Source organism: Grammomys surdaster, unplaced genomic scaffold, assembly GCF_004785775.1.
Source record: "Grammomys surdaster isolate TR1022 unplaced genomic scaffold, NIH_TR_1.0 129, whole genome shotgun sequence".
Classification (NCBI taxonomy): domain Eukaryota; kingdom Metazoa; phylum Chordata; class Mammalia; order Rodentia; family Muridae; genus Grammomys; species Grammomys surdaster.
In genome coordinates, this window is record NW_021604587.1 from 13,351,174 (window position 1) to 13,372,000 (window position 20,827).

Below are 20,827 nucleotides of genomic sequence, written 5' to 3' on the forward strand. Positions count from 1 at the left end.
AAAAGAAAAGAAAAGAAAAGAAAAGAAAAGAAAAGAAAAGAAAAGAAGAAAATCTTACCCAGGTGATTTCATGAGAAGTTAAATTTGAGATCTCCTGTGCAAATGGTTTGTTAATGAATTATTTTCTTGCCTCCGCATAGCATCCCACTTAAGTACCTAGTATTACCACAGAGCCTACAAGGAGGCAAGGTCACACAGGTAAATAGAAGAGAACCAGCTTCAACAATGTGAGCATAGAGTAAAGCTTAGAGAAAACAGCAAGGAACAAGAATTGCCCACAGAGAAAGCAACCCTTGTCTCCCAGAGAGTGTTAGAAGAAGCAGACAGGCTGAGGAGTATGAGTTTCGAAAGCCCTTCCCCAAGGGAGGCACTTTGAGATCTAATCATAGTTTATCAGCTGAACGCATTGCAGGCGCCACTTCTGTCATTTATCAACATTCAATAGACATTCATCAAACCACATCCACAAACCAAGTACTTACTGATAAACTAGCTGTGAGCTCGCTTACAGTGAAGGAGACCACTGCCAGCCTGTATGATGGGATTGGCTTTGACTCCTGATGCTTGGGGAACAGTGGGGTCCATTGAAAACCAGTGGAGGCTGGTGAAGTGCAGTGTGCAACTGTCCTCAGATAGGATTGATATCAGGAGAGGCCAATAATCCCAGGTTAAAAGGCAAGTTTGCTGCTTAGTTACTGATACAATATACAGAGCTAACAGGCTGGCATGACAGCTGGCTGAAACAGTGTTTGAAGAAGAGAAAAAGATTCTTCGCTAACACTGAACCGGGAACATATTAATTCCAAGATGTATAGTGCAAAGACCAAGATATGGAAATCCCTTCTATGAGAAGGTAAATGGTAAATTGGTTTTACATGAAACACATTTAGAAGACTTTTTGCAAACATTTCTTATTTTTTCCTTTCTAAATATTATTTTTTTCACACCTCCTAGTCAAGCATTTTAACCCATTCAGCTAACCCCAGCATTTGGTATTCGCTTGGTGCCAGACTGTCAGCACCAACCTACAGCTACAAGAGTCTGTGAGGAAAACTTATTTCAGCTGACATTTTTTCTGGACCTTCAAAGCAACAGATCATTCGGGATGCTAAAGAAACTGTTCTGACTTTTAGAGGCTAAAACAATAGTTGTGGGAAGACACTAAAAAAGAAAATTGCTACTTTAAACTCCTACATGGCAACTCCCCTGTCTCCTTGCTTTGCTAATATACTTTCTCAGCCAGGAATGAAATAGCTAATGCTTTATATATTAAATCAAATAACAAAGAGTTTTCAACAACTTAGATAAGTTCAAAAATGCATTTTCTTCATCCAGCATTTGATTATCTTCAGAAAATATGGAGTGAACCCAAACCAATGGCATCCCTCTCAGAATGTTCTAAAACATCCTCAGTACTAATGTGCAGAACTAACTTTTGGCTTTATAGATGTCCTTATTTTAATTGCACAGCCTCTGAGCTTCACATTGTCTCTGTTTACTAGGATGAATGGGGATTATGATAAAAGTAAGGAAAGAAATGTATGTCAATCAATGCTTCGAAATTAACCAACACAGGTCTAGTATACTTTATTAAAAATACTTCAGATAAGAGTATTTCAGATTTTAAAATTTTGAAACATTAGTGTATGTGTAATCAAGTATCTTCTTAATATGACCCAAGTCTAAACACAAAATTCACACACATCTCATGCATATTGCCTGAAAGTAATTTTATACAATATTTTTTAGTAACCAAAGCATATCATGGGTCAGTATTGATTTTTCCACTCACAATTTATAGTATTGTGCCATTTCCCATTGTAGAGGAGTAATCTGTATCTTCTTTGGCATTACATAGATCTACATCTTTCTTCAGACAAACATAAAAATGCAGAGCAATATGTTCACTCATTATTCACTCATTATTTCCATCTTTTAATGAAACTGGAGGTGAGGAGGGCACACTGGCTGTTGTGTTTTACAACAGCTACAACACAGAAACTTTTAACTGGGGCAATTAATTGCTATCTTGACACAGATAAAGAATCAAAGCAGCAGCTGGTGCGGGCATGGGCTCCGCTCCCTACCTTGGGAGCTTTGGCGTGCTTCCCACACCTGGCATCCTTGACAAGGCTGAGATCTAACAGCTCCGTCTCCTGAAAAGCAAAATGGGAAGTTGTTAGGAAACCACACAGATCGTTTATCTTTGTTTTATGTTATTGACATCACTTTAAAAAATATTATCATCTCGGGGTTTGCCTGAGGACTTAACTGCGGTAGGCTACTCATCACCCCCATATTATCTCATTGAATCAGGAGGAAAGAAAAGAGATCATCTCATCATCACTGCTAACTTCTCAGTTTAACACATATTCCAATATATTTGCTAAAGGATCTTTAAAAAGTTAAATGCATGTTTTGCATCCCTAAATCTAAATCCTCTAAGACATTGGTTTTCAACCTCCCTAATGCTATGACCCTTTAAGACAGTTCCTCATGTTGTGGTCACACACACCTCCAACCATAAAATTATTTAGCTGCTACTTCATAACTGTAATTTTACTATGGTCATAATCACAATGTATCCTGATATGCAGGATATCTGATACATGACCCCTGTGGCAGTCACGACCCACAGGTTGGGAACCACTGCTCTTAAGCCATTCATAAATCAAAAGAAATCCAGTTTCTCTGTCCTAATGTTGAAAAGAAATCCTTGAGTCCCTAGCTCAATGCAGTTGGCTGTGAGGGAAATCAAAGATATAAGATTAGGAAGGCCAGTGGAAGGACCTGATCCCATCTGCTTGTTCACAAACCTAATGTGTCTGGCCAATATACAGATACACAAACATACACACACACACACACACACACACACACACCAAATCTGCTGCCAGCTCTGGAAAGCTAACACACAAGGATCGGTAGAATTCCTAGCTTTGTCATTTACACAAGGAGGATGGCAGAGATAGATTCTCAGAGAGGATCAAGTATGGGGAGATGCATACAGGCAGGAATGATGAGCATAAAGCACTCATACAGCAGACATGGAAAGGCATAGATATACATAGCAGTCCATATCTATTAAATGACTGTTTCCCATGGGTAGAATAAAACCTATCTATGCCCACATTATATACTTATCAAAGTTTGATAGTAACACTGTCTATTCAAAGCTTTCCTCTCGGTCGATCAAATGGGCTGAAACATTGCTTGCTTGTTTGTACACAAAACCCAAACTAAGTTCTCAAAGAACTTAGTAGGCATCATTACTTTTCTATTGGAGATAATGAATATTGTTCTGTACTGCCAGCTCCAGGGAAGGTTTCATTTCCCAAGTTGTGGAGTGATAGTTAATGCCAGCTATCCTAGGGATCATCCTGATAGCACAGAGCTAAGAAGCCTCTCTCACTGGTGTGTGAAATTGTATGTTCAGGAAAATCATCAAGGGCACCATGGAGTGGGTAATGTGGCATGAGGAAGACCCAGGTGGAAGTGCTGTTCTTGGGCCCTTTCAGCTGGAAAGAGATGGTTAAAATAGCATCCCCCACTTCCATTTACATACAATACCATTCCTCTGGGGGGTTCATTGCATCTTTTTCTCTCCTCCATGATAAAGAAAATGCAGAACCCAAAGCACAGGACCACAGAACTGTTACTTATGTCACTGAAACTACTTCCATGTTAATTTTCCTGAGTTAATAGTTTTAATGACCCAGTCCATTACAAAGCACTATGTGGTCCCTTTCTTAGCTCATTTGACAGTTGGTGCCTTCTAGCTTTGCAGAACTTGCTGGATACAAATTGTATCACCTATTAAATGGTGAGAATACCACACATAATAGTGGCTTTGAGAATGTAGCTTGGAGTAGAGTAACTTGGAAGGCTTAAAGACATTAAGCCTGAGAATTTGATTTCTAATAAATTTATAACTGGTGCTAATGCTGCTGGTCAAAGGACCAGTACTTTCAGATATGCTAATAAACACACACTTACAGGATGCTGCTGTATGTTTTTAGGGTGAGCATGATGAATAAAGGCTATATAGCAGTTATAAATTATATGAAGTCTCTCTAACACATTTTTTCTATAGGGAGCTGTCAATAATACATACTGAATATAAAATTGTGACTAATAGTGATTAATCTAGGATTGGGTTGGGTATAATTAAGGGAAAACGCCATAAACTTCTAGTTTTGAAAGTTCCTTTATATTAAATTTGCCTTACAAGTAAATATCTTTAAATGTTCAGAAAGTTAAGCAATCATTAAATTGGTGTTATGTCGCTGAATGCCCTGCTATTTGTATAACGCTGAAGGGTCATTAAAGCAGTGAAGTAGAGGTGTTTTCTTTAAGTTCTAAGACCATCCAACTTGCTCAGGTATGTAAAGGGAGAACTCAGCAACAGACATCTCTTTTCAGCCTACTAATCTGGTTTATCCAGGTATGTAAGGCAGCAACAGTCATTTGTTTTTGACCTACTATGGCATCTTCAATGACTAAACCACAGTACTAGGGCCACCAACAAGTGTACTTACATATTGTGCTTCTTTTTACCTTTATAAGTATGGAGAAAATGAATCAACAGCCATCAAAAGTTTGGGGGAATATTGTTTCAGATTTTTGTTTTGAATGCGAATTAAGAAAAGTAAGACCTGTGAGCTAAGGAAAGACTGAATGGTCTCTGATGTATATACTCAGCAGAAAGATTTCAACTCATCAACCACAAACCTACTGTGAGGGAGATGAACCATGAAATCCACTGCAAATTCAGGAAAGAATACAATTTAAAATGGAACTCTTGCAGAATACCAAGTTCTGTGCATTGTTACCAAATTCTATTAGTCACCCAGTATAATAGCATGCTTCAAGTTCACACAATACACACTCAGACCACCAATTACAGCCATAAACATTTCACAGAGAAGATATTAATGGCTGGGTGTGTGATGTGATTAGGTGTACCTCCACATGTGGGATATTCATTAAGCTGCTCAATCTAGGGTCACTAAAACAAAAATCAGTTAATATATTGGCTGCCAGGCATCTTTAAAATTCACAACTGAGAATGTTTCAGGGATCACACAATGAGGGTTTGGAATTAAGGAGAAGCCTGGGCATAGACCCGATTCTGTACTTTTAACTCTATTCTGTTTGTGAAAGGGCAACCTAATGTGTACAGTGCAGCTGTCAAAAATCCCCGCACTGTCTCATTTTCTTTATTTAAACTCACTTAGGTGGACTATAATGCAAGCAACATCTACCTAGAAGGCAGAGAACTCAAGTTTTCTCTTGGAGGTACCACTTGCTATCAACACAAAATGAGGCCGACTGATGCAGATGTTTGTGTACACCAGGTAACCCACATTGCAAACATGGGTGCAGGTGCCAGCAACATCATGGTTATTGGGGTGAGGTCTCTATTTAGCAAGCAAAAGTAATGCATACATATAAATGCTAATGCTTATAACATTTCCCATTTTGAACAAAAAGGAAAAAGTTTGAGTAGAAACATAAGAAGCTGGTTAATTGGTGACTTTTCTGCTGCTGTCATACAGTACCACAACCAAAGTCAACTTAAGGATGAGTAAGTATATTTTGTTGCATGTATTCAGAGGAATGAGTCCATTATTACAAGGGATATAGCATCATGTGGCAGGTATTGACAGTAGGAGAAGGAAGCTTCCAGAGCACTTCTATAGCAGCAAGTATGAAGCAAAGAGCCAAACAGAAGTGGGGAAAGCTTTTTTAAAAGCCCACCTCCAGTAATGTACTTCATCCAGCAAAGCTGTACCTCCCCACAGCCTCCTAAACAGCACCATTAACAATGGGTCAAGTGTCAAGATGCCTGAGCTTATAGTGAACATTTCTAATTCAAAATCTAGAGTTGATAATATATATATATGTATATGTATATGTATATGTATATGTATATGTATATATATACAAATATATGAGAATAAAAAAACAAGATATAAAGATTAAAGATATGTCATAAAAACTTGAAATAATAAGAGATGCAACTTCTAGAGAAAATTGGTTTCACCTTCATGTGCCAAAATTAAATGTGAAATAAGACGAATATTTGCAGTGGAAAAAGGAAAACCTGAGATTATTGCTGTGCTACAGGTTATACTATAATTGTCTATTAATATGGAGTTTCTGGGCTTTTTTTGTATGTGTGTGAACATTGTGACAAAGACACTATGCCACTTCTTCTCCACAACTAGAGTGTTTGGGCTAAGAGTCCAGGGCAGAGGCCATATTCTATCTTTGTTTGTGCTAGGAATGATAACCTGATAAAGATGGTCAATGCTGCCCGACTTTGGCTCTATAAGAAGAAAACCCTGTAAAATATCATTAACTCTCACTTTTACATAGAAATTGAATCTGATATATAGTTAATGAAAACAACCAACAGACATGAAAAAAGTGGCTGATACAGTATCTTAAGTCTGTACCACAATTCCATGTTCTAAAGAACATGTCCAGAACTCAGTGCTTTTCAATGTCACTTTATTTTGGAGTCTGACTGTTACCTCTAGCCTTACTTTCAAATTCTGTCTCAATGATATAGCCAGGAATACAGACAACATAATAGAAAATGTGGAAATTAAAGTTATTTGTATTTTATTCTCTCTTTATTTTCCTTGGCTTTTATACTTCTTCAGAGATAAAGCATCCATCAAAGACGAGGGATCCTATAGACTTTCAAAAGCTAAATCCTGTAAAGAAAAGATAGCACCTTAACAAGCCAGTCACCATCTCTAATGAAATGTTTAATCCTAATAGGGCTCCTAAACAAGAAACACATCTTATAGGCTAATTCACTTTGAATGAGAGATGTTGCAAGGACAAAATAGAAGATAATAAGCAAAGAAGATGAAGCCTAGGGAAATGGAGGGAAGCTGTGGTGACTAATCGCTCGACACCCATGCTGAGCTGTAAGCTGTGGAGTGGTTAGGGGCCTGAATAGTAACTGCCTCTTTGTTCACTTTACACATTCTCCTGTAGTGGCCTGCAATTTAGCACATATTCAGTAAATACTGAAGATATATTTTTGAGCAAAAGAACCCAAGGTTGGCATTATGCCAGTGGGTCGATTTCAGTCTAGATGTCTTCTTCAACAAGTGTTCTTTCACAAGAAGAGTGAACTCACAGAGTGGAGAAACAGGAGCAAAAAGCATTAGCCCAGAAATAGATGTCCTGCTGAGAAATTTATGACAAGGTTAGTTCATGAAGGCGGCAAAGGCAGTCTGCTGGTGTAAATCCCCAGGGGGGAATACGAGGAAAATAAGCCGTGCAAAAGTCCCAAAGAAGGAACACATGACATGCAAGTTTAAAAATGCCATGCTCTGTAAGAGACAGCATGGTTAACTTCCAGCCTTGTAAGACACTGTGGCAAGTATAAGGGCCTGTGTCAGTATTCAAAAAGTACTTAAGACAGTGGTTGTCAACCTCCTAAGGCTGCCACCCTTTAATACAGTTCCTCATGCTGCAGTGACCCCAACCATAAAACTATTCCAGTCGCTACTTCACAGCTGTAATTGTGGTACTGATATGAACTGTAATGTACTTTCTGATGGTCTTAGCTGACTCCTGTGAAAGGGTAGTTCAACTTGCCCTTCCCCAAATGGGTTGCAACTCACAGGTTGAGAACCACTGACTTAAACCTTCTGTCAAGTTTTGAACAAGAGTTTTCAAATCATCACTGGGAGATGTGACTTTGGCCTCAAAATACAGTTTCTCAATATCTGTAACAGAATTGCCCCAGGAATTTCATGGACACCACTATTTATATGTGTTCACACCCTTTGCATAAAAATATAGTATCTGCATGTGACTTAAGCAAACCGTCTTAGGGTTTCTATTGCTGTGACGTGACAACATGACCTTGAGACTCTTATAAAGAAAAACAATTAATTGAGGCTGGCCAATAGTTTCAGATATGTAGTCATTATCTTCAAGGAGAGACGCATGGCAGCATGTAGACAGACATGGTACTAGAGAAGGAACTGAGAGTATTACATTTTGATCCACAGTCAGCAGAAGGAAATTGCTAGACTCAGCCTAATTTGAGACCTCAAACCCTGGCCCCACGGTGACACACTTACTCCATCAAGGACACACCTACTCCAAGAAGGCCGCAACTCATAATAGTGCCACTCCCTGCGGGTCAAGCATATTCAAACCACCACACACACACACACCCTCTGTAATATTTTAAATCTTCTCTGGATTACTTATAATGATCAAGGCAATGTACATACTGTATAAGTCATTGTTAAACTACATTTGGGGGAGATAATTACAAGAAGTAAGTCTGCACTTATTCAATAAATATATAACTACTTTCTTTTGGAATGTTTTTTTGATCCAGAGTTGTGTCCTGTTCAAAAATACACAGCCAGGATCAGAAAGAGGTGACCCTGATTAGGAGTTCTTAAATGACTTGGTTTTCATTGTAGATTTGATATCTGGAATGAGCAGAAAAGGATGAACTGCAAGGACTCAGGTGCTAAGCCAGAAGACTCTCATATAGTCGATGCCAAGAAAAAGTTCATTCATGAGGAGGAGATTAGTTATTAGTAAAACTTATTGAGAGCTTGAATCAATGAGACAAAAAGTTTACTGGAGTTTATTGTGATGGGATTAAAGTTTCTTCATCACAAAGGGGGCAGACATAAGCAATGTAATTAGCACTACCAACAGAAAAAGTAAGTAGAACTATTAAAAATGAAGACCAGCAATATGCTAAGAAACGTAGGAGATGATCTGCAGGTGAGACTGAACTGAACACTGCAACAACACTGACACCTGTATCTAACTCTTCCCTTTGACAGATGAGAGAACTAACAAATTCACCATCACTATTGGCCAACTGAGTAATTTTATCACACATGTCAGCATCTTTGCCACTTGTAGTAGGGGAATGCTAAGGTGGCCCTGTGACATCTGGGCTTTTATGTAAGCATTCAAATATGGGCACAACCACACTGGCTTGGACCAGTGACCAGGAAACTGGGGCAGGGGTGATAAACTATCAAGCTCATGATTATTTTGGGAGAGACGGCAAAGGTAAGAGTATTTTGCAGAATGTATGTAAGCTTTCAATCCATTGACCTAACCAAACATGCCTTCTCAGAAGACCTAGAAGAGACTGGTAGGAACAGAGGCTCTGAACTGACTGCAATGTTGTGTCCTATCTAGGAAAAGGAAAATCACTAGGTGATAGGGGATACAGATAAGCAATGTTGAGGAAGTAAACCTTGACAATTACCTGAACCTAGGCAGTAAAATTAGAGCTAAATGTGCGACAGCCACCCAGAAGACTTCCTTGCATCCCAGTGAGGCCCCAAACAGGTGTGATTCTGACAGACTGAAACTGTAAGAGAGATGTTTGCCATTAACTGTGTGCTAATTTGTTATGAACCAGGAAAGAGCAAATACACTGCTCCCAGGGAACATCTCAAATGGTAGCATGATTTTATTTTGACTTCATAATATAATCCATCACTATGAAATTCATATATCTACCTTAAAGATGACTAATAGAAATATATGCAGTCTATAAACAACATGCTTGACTTTACTAGTTTTTATTACCAGGTAGCTCATAGAGGGAGGTGCCATATTTGATTTGGGGGTTGTGAGAGGTGTACGGTGTTGTATTTATTAAGGACCCAAGTAATAAACAATAATATCAGTGTCAATAAAGATTACACTCATACAATATTCTGCAACTCCCTGTACTGAGAGAACATACTCATTTCATGCTAATCAGATTAAGGGGTAATAGCATTCATCATTTTGCAAATGGTTTCTTGAGTGCTAGAAACGATCTCCCTGGAAATTTTGGGTGAGCACAGAATCTAATTTCCATAAAAGGTCTTTTGAAAGAAATAGGAGATGCTATAGACTTATCACGGAACAAGCTGCTTCCACTTGTGAAGTCCAGATGATTTTAATGTAGCCAGACTGTCCTTTTGAGTCATCTAAAATGTTATCATTGGCCTATACCTATTCCACTGTGGCTGAGCTGCCAGCAGAATTTTTAATCTGGCCATGAAAGCTGCTACTATTCTATGTTCTTACTTTACTATAACTGAACAGACAACTTACCATATTCCAGTTATACTACTTAACCTTCATGGCTCAACATAGTGGTTTTGAGAATATTGTCCTTTGACCGAGGACACCAATACTACTTGAGAATATGCAAAATACAAAGTTTTTGTCCTCCCCTAGACATACTGTACGAGAATCTATGGGGTGGAACCCAACAATCTTTTAAAATAAGCCTCAGGGTGATTCAAATATGATCCAAGGTTAGAGAACTTCTGCCCTAGATCTTAAATGGAGACAATGGCTGCCCACAGAGAAGCCTAATTAAGCAGAGCTAGGTAGGACATTCAGACACTTGGATGGGCTACCTTTATCCGTTTATGAAAGAATTACACCAACGTCCTTATGAGCAATGAGAGGACTGCTCATCAATAGTCTGAAAAAAGTTTGCTTTAGATTTCTGTGTCTATCAGCAGCAAGTGTATCCTTGTAGATTAAAGTAACCATTTTTATGCTGAGTCCTGGAGGCCAGGCAGAGAGTCAAAGCCACATTCTAAGTATGGCTGGCTTAGTTCCAAATGTTCTGATTCAAACCCTGTGCATGATACTTCTGGGCTGGCAACCAAATAATCTTCCCTTTCTCTCTAGTTACAAAATCAGGACATGTCTGGTGATCTCTCAAGTATACATGAATGGCATCCAGCCTTGCCTTACCTTTGTAGCCACTTGATGAAATCTACCTGGAGAAACTAATTTTCACCTTCAACTATTTGTTTAAAAATAGACAAAAGACATTATTCAGCACTAAGTTTGTATTTTGTCTGACTGAGTCTGAGTTTGAGCCATGACAGGTTTCCAAGACACTTGTAATCTTATGTGACATTTTGAATATGTGAGGAGTTAATCTATTTAAGTTGACATATATAAAATAGTGCTTCCTTTTTCTTTTGCAATGACTTGCTTCTTAAGATCACTTTGAGTTTTCTGGCAAGGCAGAGGGATCAAACTGAGTCTCTTCCAAATGCTAATTTGTACCATATGGGGTTGGGAATCTAAAGGGGAGGATGAGGCTTAATGAATTTTCCTGAGGAGAACATTCAGAGTCAATCAATATATGGGCCCTGGGGTTTGCCTGAAGTGCTCTGAATTCAAAAGCAAACTTTCCTTTCGATTCAGCTACAGATCAGCCCTAGCACTAATGCAAGCACAAAACAAACCAAGTGGTTCATATAAAGCACTCTGGAAAAGTTTAAGCCCTCCCAGGTTGTCTTTAATTTATCCAGGACATCCACTTCCATTGCTGCTCACCTGGCTCCCTGCCTGGCCCCTTTTCTAGCTAGACACCACCTCCCACAGTCTGTTTTACTCTCACAATGGGCGTTTGTGATCTTTGACTACCTTTGGCCTGCTAGACACACTTCACTGAGGGGAGGAGACAGCAGGAAGTGTTGGAAGGCTGTGTACCCTGGAGCAAACTCTTGAGCTTTTGACTGACAGGTGCAGATAGGAACGCCAGCCCAGAGCAGGACAAAGTTCCTGGTTGAAATTTTATTCTGGAGCTCTCAGGAGGGCATAATTTAAGACTGAGGCTCTAGCTGCCAGTTCAGCCTTGCCTTATCCCACCCCAATCCTCTTAGGAAGCCTCAGTGGCTATTATTTCCTGAAATTCCTTCCTTAATACACCTTTTAGACAGAACTCCTTGCATGGGTTCGAGGTGATGAGTTCAAAGAATAGATCCCTTATCATTTGTAACTAATTTAGAAAATAAGGTTAAACTGGGAAACAGCCAGAATCATACACACTTACTGCTAATAATTATTTTGTCTTTGGCCTTGCCCTCTTCTGCATGTCTAAGCCATCCTTATTACATATCCTCTTAATAAGCTCTCCTTTGGTTCAAATTTTGTGTCAGTGCTGGGCAGTTCACCTTAGATAATTCACAGCTTATAAACTACTTTGACCCTTCCTTAGAGACAGACAGACATAAGCAAATTATATGCCAACAGTTTGAACAAAAGTATAGCAACACTGTTATCTAAGAGAAGGAGCCTGATTTTAAAGGAATGATATTTCCTCCTTGGAAAATCAGAGCTATAAAAAGCAGTCATTTAACTAATCCCCCAGTCAGACTTAATTTTGTCATACTCAGAGCTAAAAAGAAACATGCTCATCTCCACCGTGTGGCTTCCTTCTTGCTAAGGATGGATTTCATTTTTACCACCCACTCTGACTCTTCTTTTAAAAAAGAAAATCTGAACATAATGGGACACATATAACTTTATTCCAAACTGAATAAAAATGATTCACAAGCCTACACTTGTTGAGTGATCAAAAGGCAAAAAGACATTAAGTTGGAAAGGGAGGGTCTTGGGTGTTCATGGAGAAGACAAAGGGAGAAATGAAAAGTAGATATGACTGTATACATGTCTGAATTCTCAAAAACATACAAAAATAATTTTAACCCCAGCAAGAATAATTAGATTTTTCTAACATAAAAGTAATATTTTCTAGGTGTTTTCAGGAATATTATTAACTTTGTATTGCTACTTATTAGGAAGGAGAGAGAGGATGATGAGTGAGTCTGACACTAGGTAGTGATCAGGGAAGTAAGACCGCGCAGATTGAATAAAAGTAAAGAGTTCTGATTTCAAAACTGCAAAAAGGGCAAACTTTAAGTGTTCTCACTATAGAACACTGGAATATATAAGAGGCTGTGAATCCATTCATTAGCATGATAAAATAAGAATCCACAGCATAATATTGCATTGGTTACATAAGTATGGTTGCTTATTTGTCAATTCGAAATATATGTGTTTATGTAAGTACATACACACATGCAATCACAACTAGTGAAAAAAGAGGCTATGAATTTGAAAGAGATTGGGGGTAGATTTAAGGGACGGTTTAGAGGGAGGGAAGAGAATGGAGAAATGACACAATTATATTATAACCTCAAAAATGTCAGTAGGTTTTTTTTTTTTAAGAGAACTGTGCAGGAAAAACAAAAAGGACTTGGTAATCATGTCAGGCTCAAATTCAACACTCATTCAATGAAACTCAAGACAATGCATGTATATTCATAAAAGTGCCAGGGGTGGGCAGGGCCCAGGTTCTGAGGACAGAGACATGAGGATCACAGATCCTCAAAAAATAAGGCTGTAGTAGCTAATATGGAAAGGAGAGGGGAAAGATCTAGACCTGCTAGAGTTCATTAAAAACAGAGGTGTTTTAAAGAATGTAGAAATTTCAATCTTCATGTGGGAGGTAGGCAGTGAGTGGGTTAGCACCAGGGAGAAATAGGGAGGATAGGAGAGAACAGTCTTCTCACACTGTTCATGAACTTTTACATAGCGGACCATACAGCTCCTCCCATTAGCCTTCCTGACAATGAGAAAGGATGTAATAAGCTGTGAAAACTCTTTTACAAGACCTAATGTTTGCCCCATTACTGCCCAGAACAGCAAATCCAAAGAAAACAAAACAAGGGCAGCTAATAGAAGGCATTTGTTTGCTCCAGCACGCCCCTGACTTGACCTTTAGGAGAACGCTGAGAAATCCTCACATTTCCTCTCTTTATCTGAATAGGTTGAAAAATGATAACAACAGACACTTTATTTTAATCAACTGGTGAGGAGCACGGAGTCATTCACAAGTTAAAAAATGCAAAGTTGGAAGAGAGTAAAAGACCATTAAAAAGTCAGATCCAAGTGGCAGAGACCAGAAGGACTCTTGAGTAAAAGCTACACCTTGAAAAAACAAAACAAAACAAAATAATCACACAAAGAAAACATGCGACTGGAACAGGGCTGAAACAAACCCACATTAAAACACTAAAACCTAAGATTTAAGAAAGATTTGTCCCCTGTTGTCCCCTGTCACTATCTGTGCTTTTTTGTGCTTGTCTCTGCATGAAGGCAGAGAGGATAGAAAACATGAGAGGTGTAAACTAGAAGAGGCAGCCAGCTTTCGGGACTACATGCCCACCTGCGCTCATGAAGGCTGACTAAAGATGGGGGCAGTGGTTACAGCATGGTCCTCTGAAAATCTGCTCTAACAGAATGGATCAGTCCACGTTACATCCGGTTTCTGCGCATGCTCAGACCAGAACTTCCCCTTGTCACTGTAGAAAACTCTGAGAACAGAGAATTCACTCAACGGTGCCACAAAGTCAAGTGTAACAAATAAACAGAGTCCTTGGATGACTTTTCTCAAATTCTAAACTGGGTAATGGACTGAGAAGCATTGCATGATGGAACTGTTCCCAAAAAAAGTTGGCACAGGCACAGTGCCGGAGAGAAGTCTTTGTATTTTCTGCTTCTTCTCAATTAAATACATCATCATTTTAAACAACATCCTTGTAAAACATAGCTAAGGGAAAAGATCTACTAGAAGATAGTTCTTTTGCCATAGATAGGGTAGTGGGAAGCAAGAGCCACTAATATGATCAGTTGCTGGGAAGTATCTATTGGCTCCAGATCACTATAAGCAGAACTCCATTGACTAATCCCAGTGATCAGCTTTGCATATGAGCTTTCTATGTTGATTACTCACAGCCTCAGACTTCCAAAACAGAACCTATTTTGATTTTGTATGTATTCATTAAACAACGTATAAAGCCATGATAAAAGTACTTTATCCTCTAGAGTTTTGAACTACTGAATCTTACCATCTCTTTTGCAGCCTAAATATAGACTGACATCACTCACTCTGGGTATATATTTTTTTTGAAAGGAAATAACTCATGAATCCTTAACATGGGCTTCAAGTTCCCAAGAGGACAGATCATCATTTTCAATATTGAAAAATGTGTCTCTTCCTGTGCAGATAAAAGTAACGCATAATAATAAATTTTTCTCTGAATTACTTCCCATGTTTAAAAAACAGAAGTACAAAGACCATGTAGCTCTGGAGATATATTTCAGTGGTGGACTCATTGTCTGGCTATATAAGATCCTGGCTCAATCCTCAGCATTGAGGATGCGGGGAGGGCAAACACTCATGCTCTCCCCACTAGCAAAAAATCCTATTTAGCACAAACATTGGACTACTCTTGTGAAACTACTTTATCTTGATTTTTCTTAAACTTCCTGTTATTTTCTTGTTCTTTTCCTTAACATGGGTAGATGATTTCCTGCCTAGCTCTAACCCAGCCACTCCTATCTTTCTACAGATCCATCCTCTTCATGTAGGATTCATTGGAAAAATCTGTCGTTTTACACGTCCTAGGTTATGTGGATTTTCAGTCACAAGTCAGATGAATCACATTTGCTCTATGTGGGTCAGTCAAAATTAAGTACAGAAATCTCTTAAGTACCAAAATTGGTCCTATTTTGTCTTATGATTATGGAATTAAATTAACCTGAGTCTTAAGCACTGTATGTCTTTCGGCGTTATTATTTTTTTTATTGCAAAAGCTAGGCCACAGCAAATAGTCCAACCTCACAGAAAGTGAACAGATTTCATAACTTTCTCCTTCATTCCTTTGTTATTGTTTGACGGGAGCTTTTCAGAATGTAGTCTTTTACTCACTGCAGTGAATCATCTGGGAGCTTGTTAAAAACTCAAGTTTTTTGGACCCCACCCAAACCCCCTAACTTGGAACTCAAGGGGCCTGGAAACAATAGTCTCAGCCCTAACAAATCACTGCAAATAATTCATGTGTATCCTTCAGTTGGAGAATCTCTGGGTGGACAATTATGGATTGGTGACAAGCATGGGCTATACCTGGGTTTCTTGTTCTGAAGAATTTCTTCGCTTAAAAGTATTTATAAAAATACATAATCATAATGATAATCAGATGCTATTCTTAAACAAAATGTATTACTGAAAATTTATATGAGAAAATATCTGTACAAATACAAAGAAAATTAATTCCAGATACAGCAAAGTCTGATTTTATATTGTATACATTCTGCAAGTCTATTTTTTAAAGAACAAGAAAGCAGCTTGAAGAGGCTCATAGTCTCATTAAACACCATTTAATGTTAGAACTCCAATGACCATGATAATATTTCTATTATATATAAGCATTGCTGAATGCTTTAAAAACTTGTTCTGATAGAATACTTACTAATCAACTTACAGAACACTGAAAACTGAAGGGTAGTCACTCCTGGAATGGTGACACTGTGCAGGCTTCATCATGATGGCTATGCCCTTTCTCCCACACTGGAATGTGGGTTTCACAGGAAATCCTTGATGGGCTTATGCATCCCAAGGCAGAGGTAACTCAGGGGCACCATGATCCCCACTCCCCCCTATCACTGCAGAGAACCAGGAGGAAATCCTTTCTCCATCATGAGCTGTGTTTCCCAACAACCCTAACACTTGTGGGCATGTGAGTAGTGCTCACAAATGAAGCAAGACTGGAAGAGAGATGAGAGTCATGTCTGATCTTATTCTTTCCTCTTTGTTCTTTGTATGAAAGATGAAGAAACCGTAGAGGATGCTGGATCTAGTCTACCTGAACATAAATTGAAGAAAGCTACCTTCTATAAGAAGCATCTATCCTAGACTACTTAGATCATGGGAAGTGCTTTTGTGTATATTAAGCTGTTTAAACCCTGAACTTAATTTTGTTATAGGAAACAGGATACTCAAAACAATTACAGAGCAATATAAGCCTTAAAACTATGACAGATGTCATATTCTCATATTGTAATAAAAAGCATATGAAAATAGAACACTGGAAAATCAAAAAACTTCTTATAAGAAAAAACATAATTTTATCTCCATAAGTTAGAGATGAAATTGTGACCGCTCTGATGGGTTTTAAGAGCCACACCCACTTACCTGTACAACTTGAACTTTGTTGTATAACAATCTTCTCTAACCTCTAGAAGCCTCAGTCTGCTGGTTAACAAATTGCACTGTCCAGAAAAACAAAGACCCATGAAATTTATAGCCAGTGTGCCTTCTAAGTATTTATGCTTATGCTCACAGATTAGCTGTCAGCTTTTGCCAGGCATGTTTCTTTTTGCAGTGTTTATTTCAGAGACTCATAACTGGTTCAAGTGCTGAGAATTAGTGACTGTTGAGTGCCCCACTATAAATGGGACATCTGTATCACTTCCTCCAAAGCTCTGAGAATATCACATAAGATAGACCAGAAAGAATGAGAGCTGGTGATGGGGTGGAAGGCTGCAATAACACTGTCTTCTGGGCTTTTTGTGGACGTTGCAGTTTTAAACTTATAGTGGCTATGATTACCTGCAGGAAACTGGGTCTGTCAACATCCTGTCATGGGGGAGGGGACTCCCCCCCCACTCCTCTCTAAGGATATATAGTTAACAGTGGAAAGGGCAAGGCATTTTCATCAGTGGTACAGCTACTTGTGAGGTACCTGTAGTATAGTACATCTTCTCTCACCCATGCTCCAGTAAGGAGCCCTAATGAAACTCATAGGGTAGAAGAAAAAGAAGAGGTGTGGGAGGAGGTAAGAGGAGGAAGAGAGGAAGGATGGAGGAAAAGAAGACATGAAAAGAGGAGAGCTGGTTCAGTAGCAGGAGGGAAGCCAATGTGAATGGGAGAGGAACAAGAGAGGCTAAGAGGAGTGAATATAATTATAAGACATAAACATGTATGTAAATACCATAACAAAACATTATTGTATATTGATATATGCTAATAAGTCATAAAAAGAAAAAAATATGGCAAGCATTCACCAACATATATTTGATTTAGTGGGTTTGCTTAAATGCTATGGTCTCCCTGAAGACGGCTGCTATATTTTTATGTATATATAGACATTTTCAATATTCCTAATTAATTTGAGCCAGTGACAGGAAGCAATGATCCTGAGCCAGCTCTGTAGTGGGAACTAAGAATATTGGCATCCAATCATGTTGAAATGATTACCAATAATGTATGGGGTAGACACTGTGCAATACTAAGCGTCCGTCTCCCAGCAGGCCCTAGTGTATAGGTTCTCTACTGTTTGTTATGTCTCTATATACTGAATACCAGGTTTAACTATCGAAAGTAATTTTGCATGTTTTTTCATTGTTATTGTGGAGGAGGTCTGTAATATTCACAAATGAAGAGACAGAGTGCAAACCCTGAGCCCTGTTGTGTGCCTAGCAGAAACCTGAGGTTCTAGTGGTGGGCTTTCACCCATCAATCCTCTCACCCAATCTACATTCTTACGATTTTAATCAAATGTTATTTTAGGTCCTTCTGTAGTTTCTCTTCCCTAGCTTTGTCTATCTTACGAGCTATTTTTGGAAGTTTTTATTGTGATAAAATACATTCAACTTACAAATTAGCATTTAATCATTTTAAGTGTACAAATCAGTGTTATTAAGTGCATAGAGACCACAATGCAGCCGTCACTGTCTTCTTCTTCTGAGGCTTTTATCTTCTTGAACTTAAATTCTGCCCACATTAAGTCATAACACTTCATTATCTGTTCCCCATCACAGCTCTTGACAAACATCATCCTATCTTCAACCTTGGTCCATTAAAAGACAAAAAGGAAAATAATCCATTTTTGAACTGTTTGGAATTTATAGAAAATTATGACATTATAAACAGATATACACAGAACTTCTGCATATCAAACTCAATGGCCCCTATGGTTAATATCTTTTATTAGTATGATAACTAGGTGTAATTATTAAAATGGCATTGACACTTTTGCTGAAGTTCATCTTTTACTCATATGTCTTTATGACCCATGATCTTTCTCCTGTGGCTCCATGTCATCAAATATGACATTACACTCCGATGTTCCTAGACTGTTAGTGTTGCACATTCTTTCCTTGTGTTTGATAACCTTGATACTTGATCTCTATCTTTACCTTCCTCTCTATATATACCTAGGGCCAGACAGTTCTGAGCAATGCTCTAAAACTCTAAACCACTGACCTACATCCACACCATCCTACTGCATCTCATCTAAGTAACTTGCCATCAGTATGGCTTAGTAAGGATGCTCGGCTCTATACCCTGCTTGCAGCAACATTTACCAGGCTTCTTAAATGTAAAACTGTCCTTTGCATCTCCAATTAAAGTATGCTGCCTAAAAGGAAGGAAGAAAAAAAACCCTCTGAGAAGCCTCATTTAAGATTTAGGAATTTCTTCACATTGAGGAGTATTATGCAGATCAATTATTTGGGATTATTATGTATGAGGAAGTTATTATGCTTCTAAATAATCTGCTTACTCTTTTCATTGAAAAAAAACAGCATGGGTTCACCAGTATTAATTTTATAGTTCGGAATACAACCCAATATTAGATTTTATTTATTTATTTATTTATTTATTTATTTATTTATTATTTGCTTTAAAGTGTTCCAGCTTTGGGTGTCGAGGTCTCCTTCATTGACTTCTGCATCCCTTTGTTTTATCGCCTGCTGTGTTCTCAGTACTTTCTTCCTGGCAATGTTTTGATACTCCAGGATCAGTTCTCTCTCCCAGCTTCCTAGTCAGTTATTTCTCTTTGTAAACTGGTATTTGAAATTGTCATGAGTCTGGGCCCACTCATTTCTACTAAGATGCCATAGCTTCAAGGGCCTCTGAGTGGATAGAGATTGAAAATGTCTCAATTAACTTTGCTACATCATCCACATCTACAGTTGCTTCCATATGTATCCATCTGTAGAGATATTAAAATAAACATGGACTCACAGCACAATCTACAATGATAGTTCATCAACACATAGGTCATTGTCGGTTCCTTCCCCTTAAATAGCAACTACTCACCCCAACAGTGATAAACCTTGGTTCTATAATCAACTATCCAACTATCTACTCCACTCCAGCACACAGTATTGTGGTCTTAATATGGTGGTCTTGGAACTGTCAACTCTCACCCCCATGGGAAACAACTTTATTGGCTAGTTATACAAATATTTTTGCTCTTGGCTTAATAGATGCCATCCATTTACAAAGTTATCTAAATCAGAAAGTTTTTTTTCCTAACTCCCTTAAACAAAGTTGTTTCATGTATCTAATATATGTATATATATAAAACTACAACCTGAATTCTCTCTTAAGATGCCTTTGGATCCTAAAATGATGTTTAAACCTCGGAATTCACTAAGGTGCACTTGGCGCTAAAATGAGCTATGGGCTTTTATAAAAGCATAGCGCATGTGCCTGCAATTCTTGTGTTACTACATGTTGACTCCTATCCAAAGAACATCGACTGTGCTTCACTTTCTCAATGCCTGTTACACCTTGGAGCAACTAACCATCACTTTCCCATCTCTATGCCTTTGCCTTCTATAGAAAGCCACACAAATAAACTCAGCAAAAACACCCTTTCAGACTGGCTACCTTGGCTTCAGGTTTATACAGGTGCCTGTCTGGTTTGATACTCAGTTTGCTTTCATCCCTGAATAGCATTCTATTCTATTCATCATAGCTTATCCATGCAGCCACTGAAGATATCTTCACTTCGAGTTTAGAGCTACCAAGAATAAAGCTTCTATAAACATGCACACAAAGAGTTTTGTGTGCACATAAATTTTCAACTTTTACCTACAAACACAGTTGTAAGATCATGTGCTAAGATTATAATTGGCTTCATAATAAATTGCCAAACTGCTTTCCAAAGAAATAACCACTGCACTCTTGCCAGGATTTGGTATTGTCTTCCTTTGTCATTATGAAAGTGCAGTGGTATTTCACAGTTTAGTTTACAGTTTCTTTTTGTGTGTGTGTGTGTGTGTGTGTGTGTGTGTGTGGTGTGTGTGTGTGTGTGTGTGTGTGTGAGAGAGAGAGAGAGAGAGAGAGAGAGAGAGAGAGAGAGAGAGAGAG

The 20,827-nt window shown here is 38.4% G+C and overlaps 1 protein-coding gene across 1 annotated transcript in view; it reads right to left on the reverse strand.

Moving 5' to 3' along the window:
- Positions 1–2,016: 2,016 nt before the first annotated feature.
- The window catches only part of LOC114610746 (1-phosphatidylinositol 4,5-bisphosphate phosphodiesterase beta-1-like), a 204,224-nt gene continuing 185,413 nt past the window's right edge, over positions 2,017–20,827 (reverse strand). The window contains exon 4 of the mRNA XM_028755354.1: positions 2,017–2,156. Within this exon, the coding sequence (XP_028611187.1) occupies positions 2,025–2,156 (132 nt within the window). The 3' untranslated portion in view covers positions 2,017–2,024. The remainder of the gene's footprint in view (positions 2,157–20,827) is intronic.